We start from the raw sequence: 16376 nt of genomic DNA, 5'->3' as shown, positions 1-16376 counted from the left end.
TATTAGATCGTCAGACGAAATCGGGGGGTTCAGTCGACATACATCTAATGTGTATAGCCACCCTAAATAAATACTCTGCTCAAAACGTAAGCATTGTACCTAGTGCAGGGCCAGAGGAGACAGTGCATGACACAGGAATTCATAGAGCACCAAAGAGAATCCCTACATTAGGCACGTCACGGTGTATTCGTTATAGGTGGAGTGTTCCTCTAAATCCGCTATAGTCTGAGCTACTTTGAATATTTTTTGATTTATATAGTAGAACTAGTTTTGTACCAGAGCAGATGGAGAGGGGTAAGAAAAGGAGATGGAAGACCCAACCCAGGGACAAGGAACCCTGGCACGGTGAAATAAATCCCTTCTTGTTAACGCTGCAAATTAATTCATTGATATCTATTCCCGGCTACAGTTTTATTATTTCTATAATAGTCACATTTCTCACAATCGCAGTAAGCTATCTAGTTTTACAAATCTTTTTCTTCACTGGACAGGTCCAGATGAGATTGTTGGCCCAGAAGCGATGGAAAAGTTCTGTGAGGACATTGGTGTTGAACCAGAAAATGTAAGTATTGTAATTCGTCGCAGATCGTAACTAATAGGACTGATTCTTAACCCCTTTGTTGTACAATCGAGGTATTGTATTAGTTATTTGGGGGTGGGGTATGCAGCTGTCAATCATAGCCCCATTACTGATCTCACAGCCGAGAACAGAGAGACAATTGATCTTCACGGTTTAAAGCCTCATGCACACGTCCGTATTCTGGTCAGTATTTTGCTTCCGTATTTGGAAGCCAAAACCAGGAGTGGGTCCAAAACACGGAAGAGGTGCAAATCTTACAACTATGGCTGGTATTGCTGCTTCAAGTGAATGGGGCTACAATAGCAGACACAGGCCATGGACTAGAGGGACTCTGTTTCCTTAACAAAAGAAATACTCTATATAGTCTAGCTATGTGGTGATACATCCCCAAGTTCCATATTGCTGTATAACCAGTTAGGATTGCTGTACGTGAATGTTGAGAGGCCGGATCACCCAGATTTCCTAGAGCATTTTGTTTTATTATTGCACAACATTGAAATGACTGTCAGCACCCATCGAACGGTTCAGGAGAAAAACCTGCGGCCTGTGATGTCGTTCTGTGCGGCCCCTGACAATCAGGACACAGACATGGTTCAGAAAGACACAGCTGTCAAATAACAGATCCTTCAGATGCAGAGACTTATAGTGGCCATATACATCAGATGCATATTGTCTGAACCCACCGTGTTCAGCGGGACCAGACGACCATCTAACGTCTATGCTGGAGTCCCGAATCTCTCCCGACGGCAGATGTCAGCGGAGGGACTGGTTGGGATGTTGCATTTCAGCTTGTCCGATCTGTTTCTTTATAATGAGAGGAGTCTGACATAGTAGCTTCTACCTATTAAAAACACATGCATGCTCGGCCAAGTGTACATGTGTATGGGGGAGTCATTAGGAACAGTTGTCAACCGAACGATCATCTAAAATGTATGGCCAGAGTCATTAAACTGCAGCTAATCAGTGCTGGATTTGGAAGATACATGTGAGCGCCCTCTAGTGACTGATCATATGAATCTTCCATGTTAAAGAGAAGAGGCTTGGCAGCTGTATTGGGAGCAAGGACAGGTAGGTACTTATGTTGCTATGTTATTCCTAGTACAGACCTTGACTGGTATTCTCTCTTTGGCCCTCTGAATCCCTGTGTCATATGCCTGGTGCTGGGCCTGGTACAACACAGTGCATCCGCATTACCCAGATTGCTTTTTTTAAAGAGAGATTCCCATCTGAGACATTTAAGACATACCGACGGGATGAACTCCGGAGACGAGGTGGCGGTGCAGTCCCCTCCATTGTAGTTTATAGGAGTTTGGAATCCCTTAGGTAGGAATAAGTCTATATGGTGGCTCTTGGGAGCGGTCCGATCGGACCATGTGCCCTTGGACCTTAAGATTGTGCTCCCCCTCCTGTACAGCATCCCTTCATTTGCACAAATCAACCAATTTTATTTTTTTTCATACTTCTTCTTTTCTGAACTCTTGTCCTCCCCAGATAATTATGTTAGTTCTGGCTTGGAAACTAGAAGCAGAAAGCATGGGCTTTTTCACAAAGGAGGAGTGGTTAAAAGGAATGACGTCATTACAGTAAGTTTATTTTCAATTATTACCATTACTGAGGTGTGTCTGGTAGTTGGGTATCCCTGTTACCAGCATTAAAATGACATGTCTGATTGGACTACTCTAATGGCCATGTATAGTTGTTGACTAAGATTATTCTCGCTCTATGGCTAGTCCAAGAGAGGAATTCTTCATAAAGTAACCTCTTCCCTGCACCATGACGTAACTGTACATCATAGCGGGTGGGGGAGAGTAAGGAGCGGGCTCACGGGCTGAGCCCTCTCCATACCACTAGTTCTATGATGTTAGATCTCCTCTTAAAATACCATACACTGCAATTCGTAAGTATTGCAGTGTTATGGTACTAGCGATCAAACGATCGCATGTTTTTTTAAAAGGCTTTATTTTATTAACTTTTTCCAAAGTACAATCAAAAGCAAGCCGAGCATACTGACCAACCAAAACTAGTTGGCAATAACAATCACCATAGAATATAAGACCTTCACATTGCAAAAGACAGCATTTAGACAAGAAGTATCGCATAAGGATATATGTAAATTGCAATGAAAACTGGATCATAAGGTGACCATTATCATTGCCCAGAACCAACAAAACAAACACACATTCACTCCACTCATCTCCCAGTGCTCCCATTCCAGCCAGTAAAACGGAGATTAGATAGCAGTGTCCAAGGTCTCCAACCACCTAGCCCAAATCTTCCCAAATTCCTGTTCAGGTATAACTTTTAATACATGGGTACATACTTATTCACCAATTGCAACCAGTGTTCAAGACTAGGACACACCGTGGCTTTCCATGCCATAATCATAACCTTCCTAGCACAAAACAAAGCGGAAAAATATTTTGTCGTCATAGCCTTGTACTATCTCATTCATAATGCCCAAGAGGCACACCTGAGGGGAGAGAACCCGAGGAAACTCAAATTTATCATGAAGGAACTCCACAACCATAGACCAGAATAGTGAAATCTTAGGACATAACCATAGACAGTGGAGGTACGTGCCAACAGCTGATTGACACCTAAAACCGCTATCGGACCCCGAGGCCCCAATTCTTTGGAGTCTAACCGGAGTGTAATAAATTTGGTGTTTTAACCGCCACTGTATTAAAAAATCTCTTGCACTAATAACGGAGTCAAAGAATGAGAGCTCCACCTCCCTGCTCTGACAAATCAGAAATATCTCTCCCCCCACCCCATCAACGCCCTATCAAATGGTCGTTTTTCAGAAGACAACAGTAAGGCATATGTTTGAGTAAGAGTTTTAGGAAGGTCTGGGGTGCCAAGCAAGTCCTCCACTTCAGAAAACCCCAAAGCTGGCGTAACAGCCAAACTGAGCCACACAGGCATGCCTTAATTGGAGATAGTGATAGAAAGCCTTCTTCGAGACCCCAAACCTCCCCTCAAACTCAGAGAAGGATACAAAACCACTATCCACAGAGTATGACTGACCCAAAAATCGAACCCCCACATCATCCCACATCATTGCTCCCGGCAGGGACACCAGGTGAGGCAACCATGGATTGTTCCATAATGGGGTCCTAGGGGAGTGAGAAGAATCTGCATCATCTCTCAGTAATACATGTGCCTTCCTCCAGGCACTAGCTATAGTTTGCAACGGTAGTGGCACCTGACACGGGTATTTAAACTGATATAAGTTGGTAAGAATCTCATAGGAAGTCATAAGTGCTCCTGCCAACGCGGTGGCCGCATTACTTAAATCAATGTCAATCCACCAGTGAGCCAGCACCAGCTGCGAAGCCAAGTAATCTAGATAAAGGTTGGGTGCTGCCATCCCCCCCCCCCCCCATGCTCTTTGTGGCCTGTAAAAGACTGAGACTAAACCTAGGTGTGTGCCCCCCCCCCCCCTGCCAGTAGAACTCCTGTAGAATCCCATCCAGTTGTCCAAAAAATTTGTTTGGCCAATATAATTGGACAAATATGGAGGAGATATAGAAATTTAGGCAGATATATCATTTTTAAAAGATTTATCCTACCATATAAAGAAAGGGGAAGGTTCTTCCATGTTTTTAACTGCTTCTCAGTAGAGGCCTCCAGCGGACACCGGTTAAATTCACGAAAACGTTGCAAATTAAGGGAAATCCGCACCCCAAGATATGTGAATTGAGATACGACCTGTAACTGGACAGGGAGACCCTGCCGGGAGCGATACTCCGCAGAGAGAGGAAACCTAACCGACTTGGACCAATTAACCGACAAATCCGAAAAGGCCCCAAACGTGTCAATCGGCTGTAGGAGCGAAGCCAACGAAGGACCATCATCCGCCAAGTACACCAACGTATCATCTGCATATAGGGATATTTTCTCAACTATAGAACCTCGATGGACACCAGTAATGGAAGAGGAATGCTTAACTGCCGGCGCCAGAGGCTCAATCGCAAGAGCAAACAACAAAGGGGAAAGTGGACACCTCTGACGAGTACCTCGTCCCAAAGGGAAGGTTTTGGAGCGCTCCAAATTTGTTCTCACTCTAGGAATAGGCCTTTCGTATAAAAGACGTACAAGAGCAATAAATCTTGGACCAATATTTAAACGGGAAATGAGTATCCAAAGATAACGCCACTCAACCGAGTCAAAGGCTTTATATGTGTCAAGAGAGAACAAAACCAGGAGAGGTATCATATTGCGCAGCATCAATATTGAGAAACAACCTATGCACATTAATGTCCGTACCCTTGCCAGGCATAAAGCCGGTTTTGGCCAGGGTCAACCAGGGACAAGATAAATTTGTTCAATCTAGTGGCTTATATTTTGGCTAGTATTTGACATCTGAATTAACGAGCGAGATGGGCCGATAGGAGTCCGGAAGAGTCGGATCCTTCCGCGGCTTCAACAACACCACAACAAGAGCCCCTCTCATGGATGCCGGCAGAACCCCCATCTCCAGAGCATTAGAATATACTTTCTGAAGTCTGGGTACTAAAACCTCACAGCTATCCTTATACCAATCGGCCCCCAGGCTATCAAGTCCGGGAGTTTTACCAGAAGGTAACGACTGAATTGCATTTGCGACATCGTCCGTAAGCGGGCTGTCCAACTCCTTTACCTGCGCATCAGACAAACGCCACAAGGGGAGGTCATCTAGAAATCGTTCTAGGTCTTCCCGGGCCCCCTACATCTGGAGCTATATAAGGCAGCATAAAAGTCACTAAACACTTATGTACTGTCCCAAAGCACTTGAATAGAGTCAGAAAGAATGGACTGAATAGAGGCACATGGGCGCTCCGACCTAGTCAAGTATGGTAGAAGTTTGCCATTCTTCTCCCCGAATTCAAACACCACTGCCTCCGTATACAGCATAAGCTTTTTTTTGTTTGTTCAACCTCTATAGTATAGAGTTCCCTCTGGGCCCCTGCCCATCGACTTTTAGTAACTTGGACGAGGATCTGCAATATATTCGCTCTCCGCCCTCTGAATCTCCCCCATCATAAACCTCTCCTTCTCCCGGGACACTGCTCTACACCTTGCGACCCCTGACATAAAAGAGGAATTGTGATCCCAATACGAATTATGAGAGGACTCCACGTCAGATCGAACCTCAGGAGAGGTCTGCCAGGCCGGATGAAGTTTCCATATTTTGGCGTCAGCTGGAGGACCAGCTGAAAATGTCAGTATAAGAGCTGAATTATCAGAGATTCCTCGAGGAGTGATGTCTAGAGAAGTAACGGCGGATAAGAAGTCCTGCGACGCCATGGCAATGTCAATTCTAGAGAAGGTTTTATGGGCGTAATATGAGTACCTTTTTTCAAACTGGTATTTCCAGCGCCACACATCTGTCAAGTGAAGGATTGAGGACCAAGAGTTAAGGCGAATAGAAGACTGGTCTGAACCTCCCGTACGATCCATTGATAAGTCAGGGACCGCATTGAAGTCACCCACACAACACTGGGCCAGCAGGGAACTCTGATCATTTCTGAGCTATCAAATCCATCCGTGCAGGATCCAAAGGCGGGGGAACATACATATTAATTATAGTAAAATGCAGTGAACCGTGTATGATATAACGCCCAAAATAGTCACATGCTACTTAACACCTCCAGGCGCTCACTCTTGGCTATGAGGATTGACACCCCTCTAGAATAGGAGCAGTGATACCCTCTAGCAATCCAAGCCCGCTTAAGGTCCAACATTTTTTGTCCAGTTAAATGTGTCTCTTGTAAGCAGATAACATGGGGCGAGTGTGTCTTCAGAAAATTGAAAACAAGAGACCGTTTTTAAATTTAGAATTAAGCCCACAGACATTCCGGCTCAAGACTTTAATTAGAGCCATATTACGCCTGAAGAATAGAAAGCAGCAGGAGACCTAGAGCTAACATATGAGGGGAATGGAGAAGAGAAGAGCACACAAACATTCACACACTAAATCATCTCACATAACATATTAACGGTACAATAAAATACAATAGGTTAGACAACCAACAATCCCTGTCAAGCACGAAACACTGCTAGTGTAGACCTTTACCCACTAACTGAACTACAACAGAGAACTGGTCCCTAACTAAGCTAACAGCTAACTAAGCAGCACAGTCCCGAGACCTGACTCCACTGAGAAAAGGGGGAGAAAAAAGAAAAGTTGAGACAAGCCACATAAGAAAATGAGCATTACAACAATGCAAGACCTCAGTATCTTTTCATAGTAACATTGCAAATACAAATGTTAAGTAGTAACCGACCCATTACAGTAAGTAATATTTCAGGAAAGAGAGAAAAATATCAAAACGGGAAGTTCCAGACAGAAGCTCTCCGCAATCAGGGGGTCCAATCTTGGGGCTCGAAGCGCAGCAGCCGCCCAGTCCAAGGCCTCGGTGGGGGAAAGAAAAAAATCTGTCGGGCCATCAATCACCCTCAGTTTGGCAGGGTATAACATAGCATACTTGTACCCCTTTTCTTGGAGTTTCTTCCTGACCTCCGTAATTCGAACACGCTGCTTCCGAAAAGTCCGGATAAATGGAAATCCGCTGGGAATTATAAAGGATAGATCCTTTGTGCCTTGCTGCCTGAATAGCATCTCTAGCCCTGAAAGGTAGCAGGCGAGGCGGGCCTCCCGACAGCACGGGCCTAGCAGGGACCCGATGAGCACGTTCAATAGGGAAAAATGCTGAAAAAACAGTAGCATCAAAGGTCTCCTTTAGCCACTGTTCCAGAAAAGATACTGTATCTGCGCCCTCCGACTTTTCCGTCAGCCCCACTATGCGGATGTTATTCCTGCTAAGCCTATTCTCAAAATCATCAGCCCGCTCGACCGAGGTCTCCACTTGCCACCTTAAATCCGCGATCTGAGCTGGAATAGGATGTAGAGTATCCTCCACCTCCGAAATCCTGCGCTCCTGTTTCTGTAGTGCGTTCCCGCACTTTTTGCACATGCCTCAGGATAATGTCTTGACGCAGTTCATCAACCTTCGTAACCAGCAAGGATTGGCAAAAGGTAATTGCAGACATTAATTCAGCGAATTTTGTATCCACATGTGAGGAAGAGACAGGTTGGTCCTGTGGTGATGATGGTCTCTGAGGACCCAGTGAGCCATCAAATAGGGAAAGAGAGGAGTCCGGACAGGCAGGGAGACATTCAGGCCTAGTAAATTACTCCAGCTTCTTGACTGCGTTAGCTTTGATTTTTAGCCACGGCAGCGCCAGAAGCACTCTCCTCCAAATTGTCTAAGTATTCCTTATCAGAAGGGGGAATGTAGCTGCCTTGCATGGATCTAGTCTTCCCCTTTTCAACAGCCTTACTACCTCCCATGTTGTAAACGAAAGGCTGCAGGTTATACACAAGATGGCGGGTCAGCAGAAGCACAGGATGGAGCAAGTCCACAAGCTAAGGGTGCGTGGCGTCCCAGAGAACCAGCGCCGGGCCCAGTGCAGCGTAAGTAGTAAGTACTCAGTATTAAGTGCACAGATAGTGTAGTCTGATGAGATATATACGGCACCTGGGAAGAATCCTCCCGTTTCCAACGGGACACCTTCCACAAACGGCAGCACAGCACCCACCTCGATAGCAATAACACACAGGTAAGGTGTGTCACCGGATCAACAGGCCTGCCGCCAGCAGTCACCGACACCAACCTCCTCCAGCTCCGACCCAAATAGGACGACACTCCAGCAGGCAGCCCTTCACTTCCACCTGCCACGCTCTCAACCCGAAGTGCTGCTTGTCGACAAGCGCCTCGCTCCAGGAAGGCCCCGTAACATGAGACCCCGAAACTACCCACAGGTAGGGATACAAGGGATGATATAGTCACTTGTCTTGCCCTAATGGGCGACTTATCAAGCAGGATGGCAGGGATTTCAGCAGGATAAGGAGTCAGGGAGCTCAGGAGCGCTGTGAAGCACGTCTACTCAGGCAGACATCCGGCCACGCCCCCAATGATTGCATGTTTAAGTCCCCTATTTCGGCAAAAAAACTAAATGTAAAATTAAAGTTTTTAACAATTTACAAAAAAAATGAAAACAAAATATTGGTATCACCGCGTCCTTAAAAGTACAAACTATTATAATATTCAATCCACAAGGTAAACGCTGTAAAAGATAAAAACCCGCCATAATCACTGGTTTTTTTTTTTGGTCCCCTCGCCTCCCAAACAAAAATTAACTAAAAAGAGGTCAAGAAGTTGTATGTACCTCCAAATGGTACCAATTAAAGAAACTGCACCTCATCCCACAAAGAAAAGCAGTACATCATACAAAAAAAAAAAACTTGCCGTCTTTACCGCGGTGAACGCTGTTAAAACTGAACCCAAAAAACAATGGAAGATTTTACATTTAAGTATTTGCATGTACTTAAAGTGGTATACTGACTACAAACATTTTATAGTGTCCATAACATATGCCATAAATAACTGATAGATCTTCCCACCTTGGAGAAGAGGGGTCTCCTGATCCCTTTTGTACACTAGAAGCTGGATGTGGCCATAAAGGGAAGAAGCAGCAGAGGAAAGCCAGCCACGCCTGCTCTCCGCTGTGCATTATAGTATATGGGAGTTAGAGATCTTAAGGGAGTTAACTACTTAAAGGGAATGTGTTGCCAGAAAAACATGTTTTTTTTTTAAAAAATTAAACATTTAGTGTGTGGGTGATTAAACACTGTTCAAATTTTTTTTATTTTTTTGCACGAGTCCAGGTAATATTATAAATTTTTTCTAATTTATAATACTACCCATTTTTGGTCACTAGATGGAGCTAGTTCCCAAAATTGCAACATTGGGTTAAAAGCCCTCGCTCTAGTGAGCTCTCAGCATCCCCCCCTCCTTTATCCTGGCTAGTGCCGGGATAAACGAGGGGTTTGAAAGGTTTAACCTCCTACACTGTGTGTCGCCATTTTTTGAGGTAACCCACAGTGTAGTAGGTTTACATACAGTAGTAAACACACACAAACACTAACATACATTGAAATCTCTTACCTGCTCCTGCCGCCGCGGCTCCCTCCGGCCCGTCCGCTCCCTTTGCTGCCGCTGTTCCATGTGCACAAGTCCGGAAGCCGCGACCGGAAGTAGTAATATTACTGTCCGGCCGCGACTTCCGGTCCACAGGAAAATGGCGCCGGACGGCGCCAATTTCGAATAGGACTGTGTGGGAGCGGCGCATGCGCAGTTCCCACACAGACGCCGTACACGGCAGTCAATGGGACGGGAGCCGTTCGCAGTCCCTATGGGACTGTGGCTGCCGTATTCCATGTCTGTGTGTGTCGTTAATCGACACACACAGAAATGGAACAAAAAATGGCAGCCCCCATAGGGAAGAAAAAGTGTAAAAATAAGAAACAGTAAAACACAAACACACAAATGAAAATAAACGTTTATATTAAGGCACTAACATCTTTAACATATAAAAAAATTATTTGTGATGACACTGTTCCTTTAAGACCCCCACTATAAGCTAAAGTGGAGTGCCACTCACAAGCAGCAGCTCTCCCTCTGGCGGACTCCGGACGTCCATTTGGTCCATGAGGGGGTTACGTCTGACTGGTTGCGGCTCCATTATTAAAGGGGTTGTCTGTGATGAGATCACTATTGAGGGGTATATGAGCCAGGCGATTCTGATACTGATGTACTTCTGCTTGTGTTTTAAGATCTGACTGTACAGAGAAGTTACAGGGTAAATTTGATTATCTCCGCGCTCAACTGAACGATAACACTGCCTTTAAGAATATTTACCGATATGCTTTTGATTTTGCTAGGGTAAGTACATGCATTATCCGCAGTAGGCACTGGTTTTATATGTTTGTGTGAGATAAAGTGAAGTCATACCTCCGTGTTTTATATTATATAATCATGTCCGCTAAATGGGAAGGTCTATATGATATTCTACAATGTCTGAACACTGGATATATAACATGACCGAGGAGGCGGGTATACAAAATGTATTTCATACTCTCTAATAGACCGTCTGCAGATAACTCTTCATTATATTTCTCGGCCTCTGTTCACATCCCGTCTGAGCCTTCCGTCAATGTATACGTTGGGAGTATTGCCCACATAGAAAAGCATAGTAGACCACGCATCTCCTGAAAGCATGGAATGAAGCACTATAGATCGGTTTGGTGTATATGCTGAGTTTTTCCTGGAGTATACACCAAACGTGGGTCTTTGAGGATGTGAGACGAGCCTAAGACCTCGTTCACATCCGCAATGGAACCTACGTTAGTGGCCTACGTCGCAGAACCGGATGAAATTACAGGAAATGGCGCAGCATTTTGTTCGGTTTGCGGTAAAACCACGGACTCCCCGATGGAAACTTCATGGAACCCATTAAAGTCTATGGGTTCCATTAGCCGCCGGTGCAACAGAACCAGTGTGTCCGATATTTTCGTTGCTGTGCTCCTATGACGGAGCAGAGGAACAGAATTGCCGAACGCAGATGTGAATGAGGCCTTCGGCCCTGTTCACACACTTTTTTTTTTTTTTTTTTTTTTTTGCAGGCTGAAAAATCTGCCTCAAAATTCCTGAAGGAATTTAGAGACCGATTTTTGACCTGGTTGCGAAAAATGCTTCCTCTGCCTCCCATTGATTTCAATGGGAGGTCAGCGGCGGAAACGTGGCAAGAAACAGCGTGCCGGTTTTTGTTTTTTTATCGCGCGTGGTTAAAACCGGCTGCGGGAAAGAAAAAAAAACTCCTCCGCCTCCCATTGAAATCAATGGGAGGCAGTTTCGGCCGTTTATTTGCCGCGGATTCCAACACTGTTTCCGTGTCAAAATCTACGTTAAAAAAAAAAAAAGTGTGAACTGGGCCTTACTGTTTTTTTGTTTTTTTTTGTTACATTGAATCTTTATTTACAATGGAAAGCATAACTGAATTTTGGAATAATTTTATGCAAAATCCTAGGATAAGGACCAACGGAGTCTGGATCTTGATACAGCAAAATCCATGTTGGCACTTCTACTAGGAAGGACGTGGCCATTGTTTTCTGTATTCCATCAGTATTTAGAGGTAAGAGAGAAGATAAATGGGGACTGCACGTTCCTACCACAACATGCGTCTCTTTCCAGCCGTTCTATAGTCTAACATTGCCGTGGGAAAGAGATTGTAACCGCATGAAATTCACCGCTCTATTGGGGGCTTATGATATTTCGGGATGTAATATTAAATATCTTTGTGTGAATATTTTTGGTTTCTTTCGGCTGAACGATCTAAAAAACTATTTCGTAACATCTAGTGAATATCAGATACAAATGTCCTCTGAATAAAATCCCACCAATGCCGACGTCTTTCCTATTTTCTGCTTCACAGCAATCAAAATACCGAGTTATGAACAAGGACCAGTGGTACAACGTTTTAGAATTCAGCCGCACTGTGAACGCCGATCTTAGTAACTATGATGAAGACGGTGCCTGTGAGTATTTATACAATTTTCAGGACCTAAATTTGGGAGCGAGTTATAGGAAAGTGTAATCCTTCGTATACATGCGTGTGAATAGAGAGATGATCTACAGAAGAAGTTGAGTAACTTGAGAAATATATTACATTCGTTATCTGGCACTGATACAAAGTTGCAGTCTGTATTATTATAATTTACAGTTGCATGCACAATTCTGCTGGTTGCTATTTGAAACCGTCAGCAAGCTTGTCGACAGGAAAACCCCTAACCGTTCAGTTGAGCTCCTGTAATGTATTGGGCCGGTAGTTTTTCCTACATCGGATTACCATATAGTGCGTAAGGTAAAAATGACATTCTCCAGCATGCAAATCATTCGAACTAGTGCTATACAAGAGATGCTGGGAGATTTCAAATCCTGCAGAATTGAGAATGCAGCTCTGGAGTATAATATAGGCTATAAATCAGGATCAGTAGAAGATAAGTAATACAATAAAATTACAAAGCTGCCCAATTTCAATGGTGCTTATAGGTACTGCTGCACCCATCATACTAATTGGGCAAAAAGTATCACATGGCATACAACATACATAAGGTTTTCTGTTCACATTATTCTTCTTGGCCAATAAGCTGAGACGACAGTGCCATCGAATTGATGAGTCGTTTACTTATGTGCATTATGTCTCGTGACTGTTTTTATAGTTTTGTTAAAGGGAACGTGAAGTTAAAAATTGTATCTGATCTGCCGGCAGCTTGTTACAGGGGAGTAGGAGGAGCTGAGCAGATTGATATTTCGTTTTGTGGGAAAATATTCATTCTAATTTATTGATCTAAACCTCTGCTCTATCTTTACTTAGGAGTCCAGTGGGTGGTCCACCACCGCTCCATTCAGACTCCTCTCTGCGATCGTCATGTCGGGAGAAACCGGTTGCTTGGGACCCCATTCTAGTTCCCAGTGGGGATCCCAGTGGCGCGGCCTCCAGCGATCAGACATTTTATTACCTATTCTGTGGATAGGTGATAGATGTCCTTCGTGGAATAACACCTTTTATGTTTTGGCTGAAATGTGTATCAAACTGTTCCGCGCCTCCTGCTCTGAACAGGTAGACAGATCTGCAGGCAGCTTGTTATAATGTGACCGGTTCCCTTTAAAATTTTATTTTTTAATTAATTTTTTTTTCGATTTAATTATTAAACAAATAACAATCACTCCTAATCTGTGCAGGGCCTGTTCTCCTGGATGAATTTGTGGAGTGGCATAAAGTCCGCCAGACATCATTATAGCAAAATTTGTTCCCGAAAAAGAAAAAAAAAATTAACTTTCTGATGCCCTAACATGAAGTGTTTGAAGAATTCTCTCATCTTTACGGAAGCCTTCTACTTTTTTTTTTTTTGCATTTTTGTTGTTTTTAATGGAACTGGTTTTCTTGTTACACTTGGAATCAGGAAGATCCTGCGTCAGACGGATCACTGAAGTTTCTCTGTTTTAAAGTCTAATGACGTTTACACTTGTCTTAATACAGATTAAGGGTCGTCATGGTAAATACTTTGTGTTTCCCGGGTTACAACTATTTAAGCCGTTATTTGGCGCATTGTTGTCTCCATACTATTTACATCTGTGCACCAGCGAGGGTCTTGGTTGAAAATAACTTCTGCTTTGGGTTAGACGTCACATCTGTATTACAACTCCTGAGCCTCGTACACCTACAATTTTTTATTTTATATTTGTGCAGACAGTTTTCAATTGCAATGTTATAAATACTATGGCAAGACCATTTCAATAACTGGACACAGCGTTTTCTTGGAAGGTCTTTAAATTGTTATCGATATTGGCGGCTTGTTACTTTCACATCAAGTACCGACGCAGAGGGTCTATTAGCAGGTGAGGGGTAAAAGAATTTAACAGAATAATGTGCTCACTTTTACAGGCGTCCAAGATTTGAAAAAATAGGTCTGCTTTTTTCCATAAACCGCGCCACTCTTCTCCACTGACTGTGTATGGTATTGCAGCTCAGCCCCATTACTAGTGAATAAAGAGAAGGTGCAATACTGGATAAAGCCCTTGGACAAATGTGGTGCTATTTCTGGAAAAATGCAGACCCCTTTTTTCAAATCCTTGATTCCCACTTTGACGCATCTTGGCATATGGATTATCAATAATTCTCTAACTTGTTGTTAGTTCCCATTAACGGGTCGTATTTCAAGCATTTTGTCCTTCATGCTCACCCTAAGGAAGTACACTAAGATGTTGCCTGAGATTTTTTTTTTATTTTGTTCCAGAGACAGCGCCACGCTTGTCCATGGGCTGTATCTGGTATTGCGATTCATCTCCGTTCAAGTGAATAGGGCTGTGCTGCAATACCATAAACCGCCTTTGGACAAGTGTGGTGCTGTTTCCAGTAAAAAACAAAGCATACTCCTAATTTCATCAAAACCCCTTTTTAAAGACCTGATCAACTTTTACTGTTTTTGGGAGCATTACTGAAGTACATCCATGAATTCTTCATTGTATATGTATTATATAGGTACTCCATGACTACATATGTAATATACTTGTGATGGGGTCATGCTGCTTTACCCCCAGCACAGGGATGGATGTACCTGCATAGAACATATCCAAAGCAGTCCCATTAGTTTCCTTCAACCATAGTGCCCGTATCCCTATCTACGTGACTAGCCGCAGTATTGTTCGCTGTGATGGCCGTCTGTCCTATGATGCACATGGATATGAAATTCTTACGTGGTGTATGGTGATGAATAAAATAAAGATACAATATATTCACTGCGTATTGGATCGGTAGAGTTTCATATGAATTATGTGTGTGCGTGCAGTTGGCTCCGTGTTATTTTAGAGGCTTTGATGAATATTTTCCTGTATGATCCATGAGAGGTTTTTGGATCGTTTCTGGAGATAGTAATTGTCTGGATCACTAATGAAACTTGGTGTCACATAGAAGGATCCTTTCTTTTTGAGCTGTGTCTTGTCTACTCCTGGGCCCCATTCATCCTGGCACTGAGACGTCCTCTCCTTTCCGAGCTCCACGGCTATAGGTCCACTTGTTGGTAAAGCAGATTTTCTCGTTTGCCAAAGTTCTTCCAGTGTCATTTATTTATTGTTCATTTTCAGAAGTCATTATTAAACTGAGCAGTGACCCAACCAGCGGCTTTTCATGGAAGTCTCGGAGCGGGTTATAAAAGGGAGATTAAATATGATATATATCACTTGCTCTTAACTTTTGTTTTTTCTCCCATATGTCATGTAAATTGTCCAAATGTTTGTTCAGTTTTCATGAAACATTAAAGATTTTGTTTTTGGAATCGTTAACGTGTTTTTTATGTTCCTTTTTGTGGATTGTGCTTTGATTGCGTCACCTTTCACTAGTTTTCAATGACTTTTTTTTGTTTTCTTCAGTATATAGTGTTTTGAAGTGGGTGGGGATAGAACACTCTGTAGCCAATCGGATCATTGGACAGATCCCAGCAGCAGGAGAGGAGTGCGCTAATCTTGTGGGAGGCAGTGACCTGATCATTCATCGGACTGTCTAAATTGGGTTTAAGTAGTAATCATCTTGAGGGCAAAGCAGACAGACCGCGTTTGATGTGGCTAAATAGTATGGACAGGGTTTTACAACCACACAACTGCGTGTAATTTGCGGTGTTCTCATGACTTGTGGGGTGACTTCTATGATTCTCTCTGAAAATAAAGATGCAAGCAACAATGTAAAAATACAGTTTTCCAGTACATCCCTCATGGCAGCACCACAGGAGGTTGCCCTATTGACCTCTATAGGGACAGGAAGACAGAGAGGTTAAAAGGCCCCTCCCACCCCCCACGGGTCAGGAGCAGAGAGACGTCGCTCCTGTGGTGCGGTCAGGAGAAAACTCGGGCAGGGGGCAAGATTGGGGAGTCCGTGCACTCCCCCCTTCTATTGCTCCTAAGCCTAGGCTAATACCCCTCTAACAAGAGGTACCTTAGCTCCCAACCTAAAACACCTAGCTTAGGAATCCTAGGTAGGATTCCGGTAGTATGCGGGGTTCGGGATTCCCAAGCAGGCTTCGGGCTGTCTGCGTGACCATGCGGGGACCGGCAGCTCCATATGGTTGGAAGCGCCGGCAAAACATCCTCGTAAGCGCCGCATAGCCGGAAATGACGCGGCCGCACCTCAATCGAATAGCCGCGACCGGAAATGTCGGGCTACTTCCGGTCCGCGGCCATCTTGGAAGGCGGGAAATTCAAAACGCCCGTATTTAAAGGGACACGCGCAGGTATGTAGTTAGAGCTGATACCGCTAACTTGGATTTATATCTTGTTGATTGGATATTGCATTGTCTGTTACTTGTTGCGGTAATGGAATTTCCTCGTTCTGACAGAATTCCGGATATGTCCCATGG

At 43.9% G+C, this 16376-nt stretch overlaps 1 protein-coding gene across 2 annotated transcripts in view; it reads left to right on the top strand.

The window, feature by feature from the left end:
* The window catches only part of DCUN1D5 (defective in cullin neddylation 1 domain containing 5), a 29165-nt gene extending 13856 nt beyond the window's left edge, over positions 1–15309 (top strand). For both annotated transcript variants that reach the window (XM_075851536.1, XM_075851537.1), the window contains exons 5-10: positions 492–562; positions 2072–2163; positions 10242–10350; positions 11495–11599; positions 11900–12002; positions 13210–15309. In XM_075851536.1, coding sequence (XP_075707651.1) covers positions 492–562; positions 2072–2163; positions 10242–10350; positions 11495–11599; positions 11900–12002; positions 13210–13268 — 539 coding nt within the window. In that variant the 3' untranslated portion in view covers positions 13269–15309. The remainder of the gene's footprint in view (positions 1–491; positions 563–2071; positions 2164–10241; positions 10351–11494; positions 11600–11899; positions 12003–13209) is intronic.
* The last annotated feature ends 1067 nt before the right edge of the window (positions 15310–16376 follow it).

The sequence above is a fragment of the Rhinoderma darwinii genome, chromosome 2 (genome assembly GCF_050947455.1).
Source record: "Rhinoderma darwinii isolate aRhiDar2 chromosome 2, aRhiDar2.hap1, whole genome shotgun sequence".
NCBI lineage: Eukaryota > Metazoa > Chordata > Amphibia > Anura > Rhinodermatidae > Rhinoderma > Rhinoderma darwinii.
This window is presented reverse-complemented; position numbering and strand designations above follow the sequence as displayed.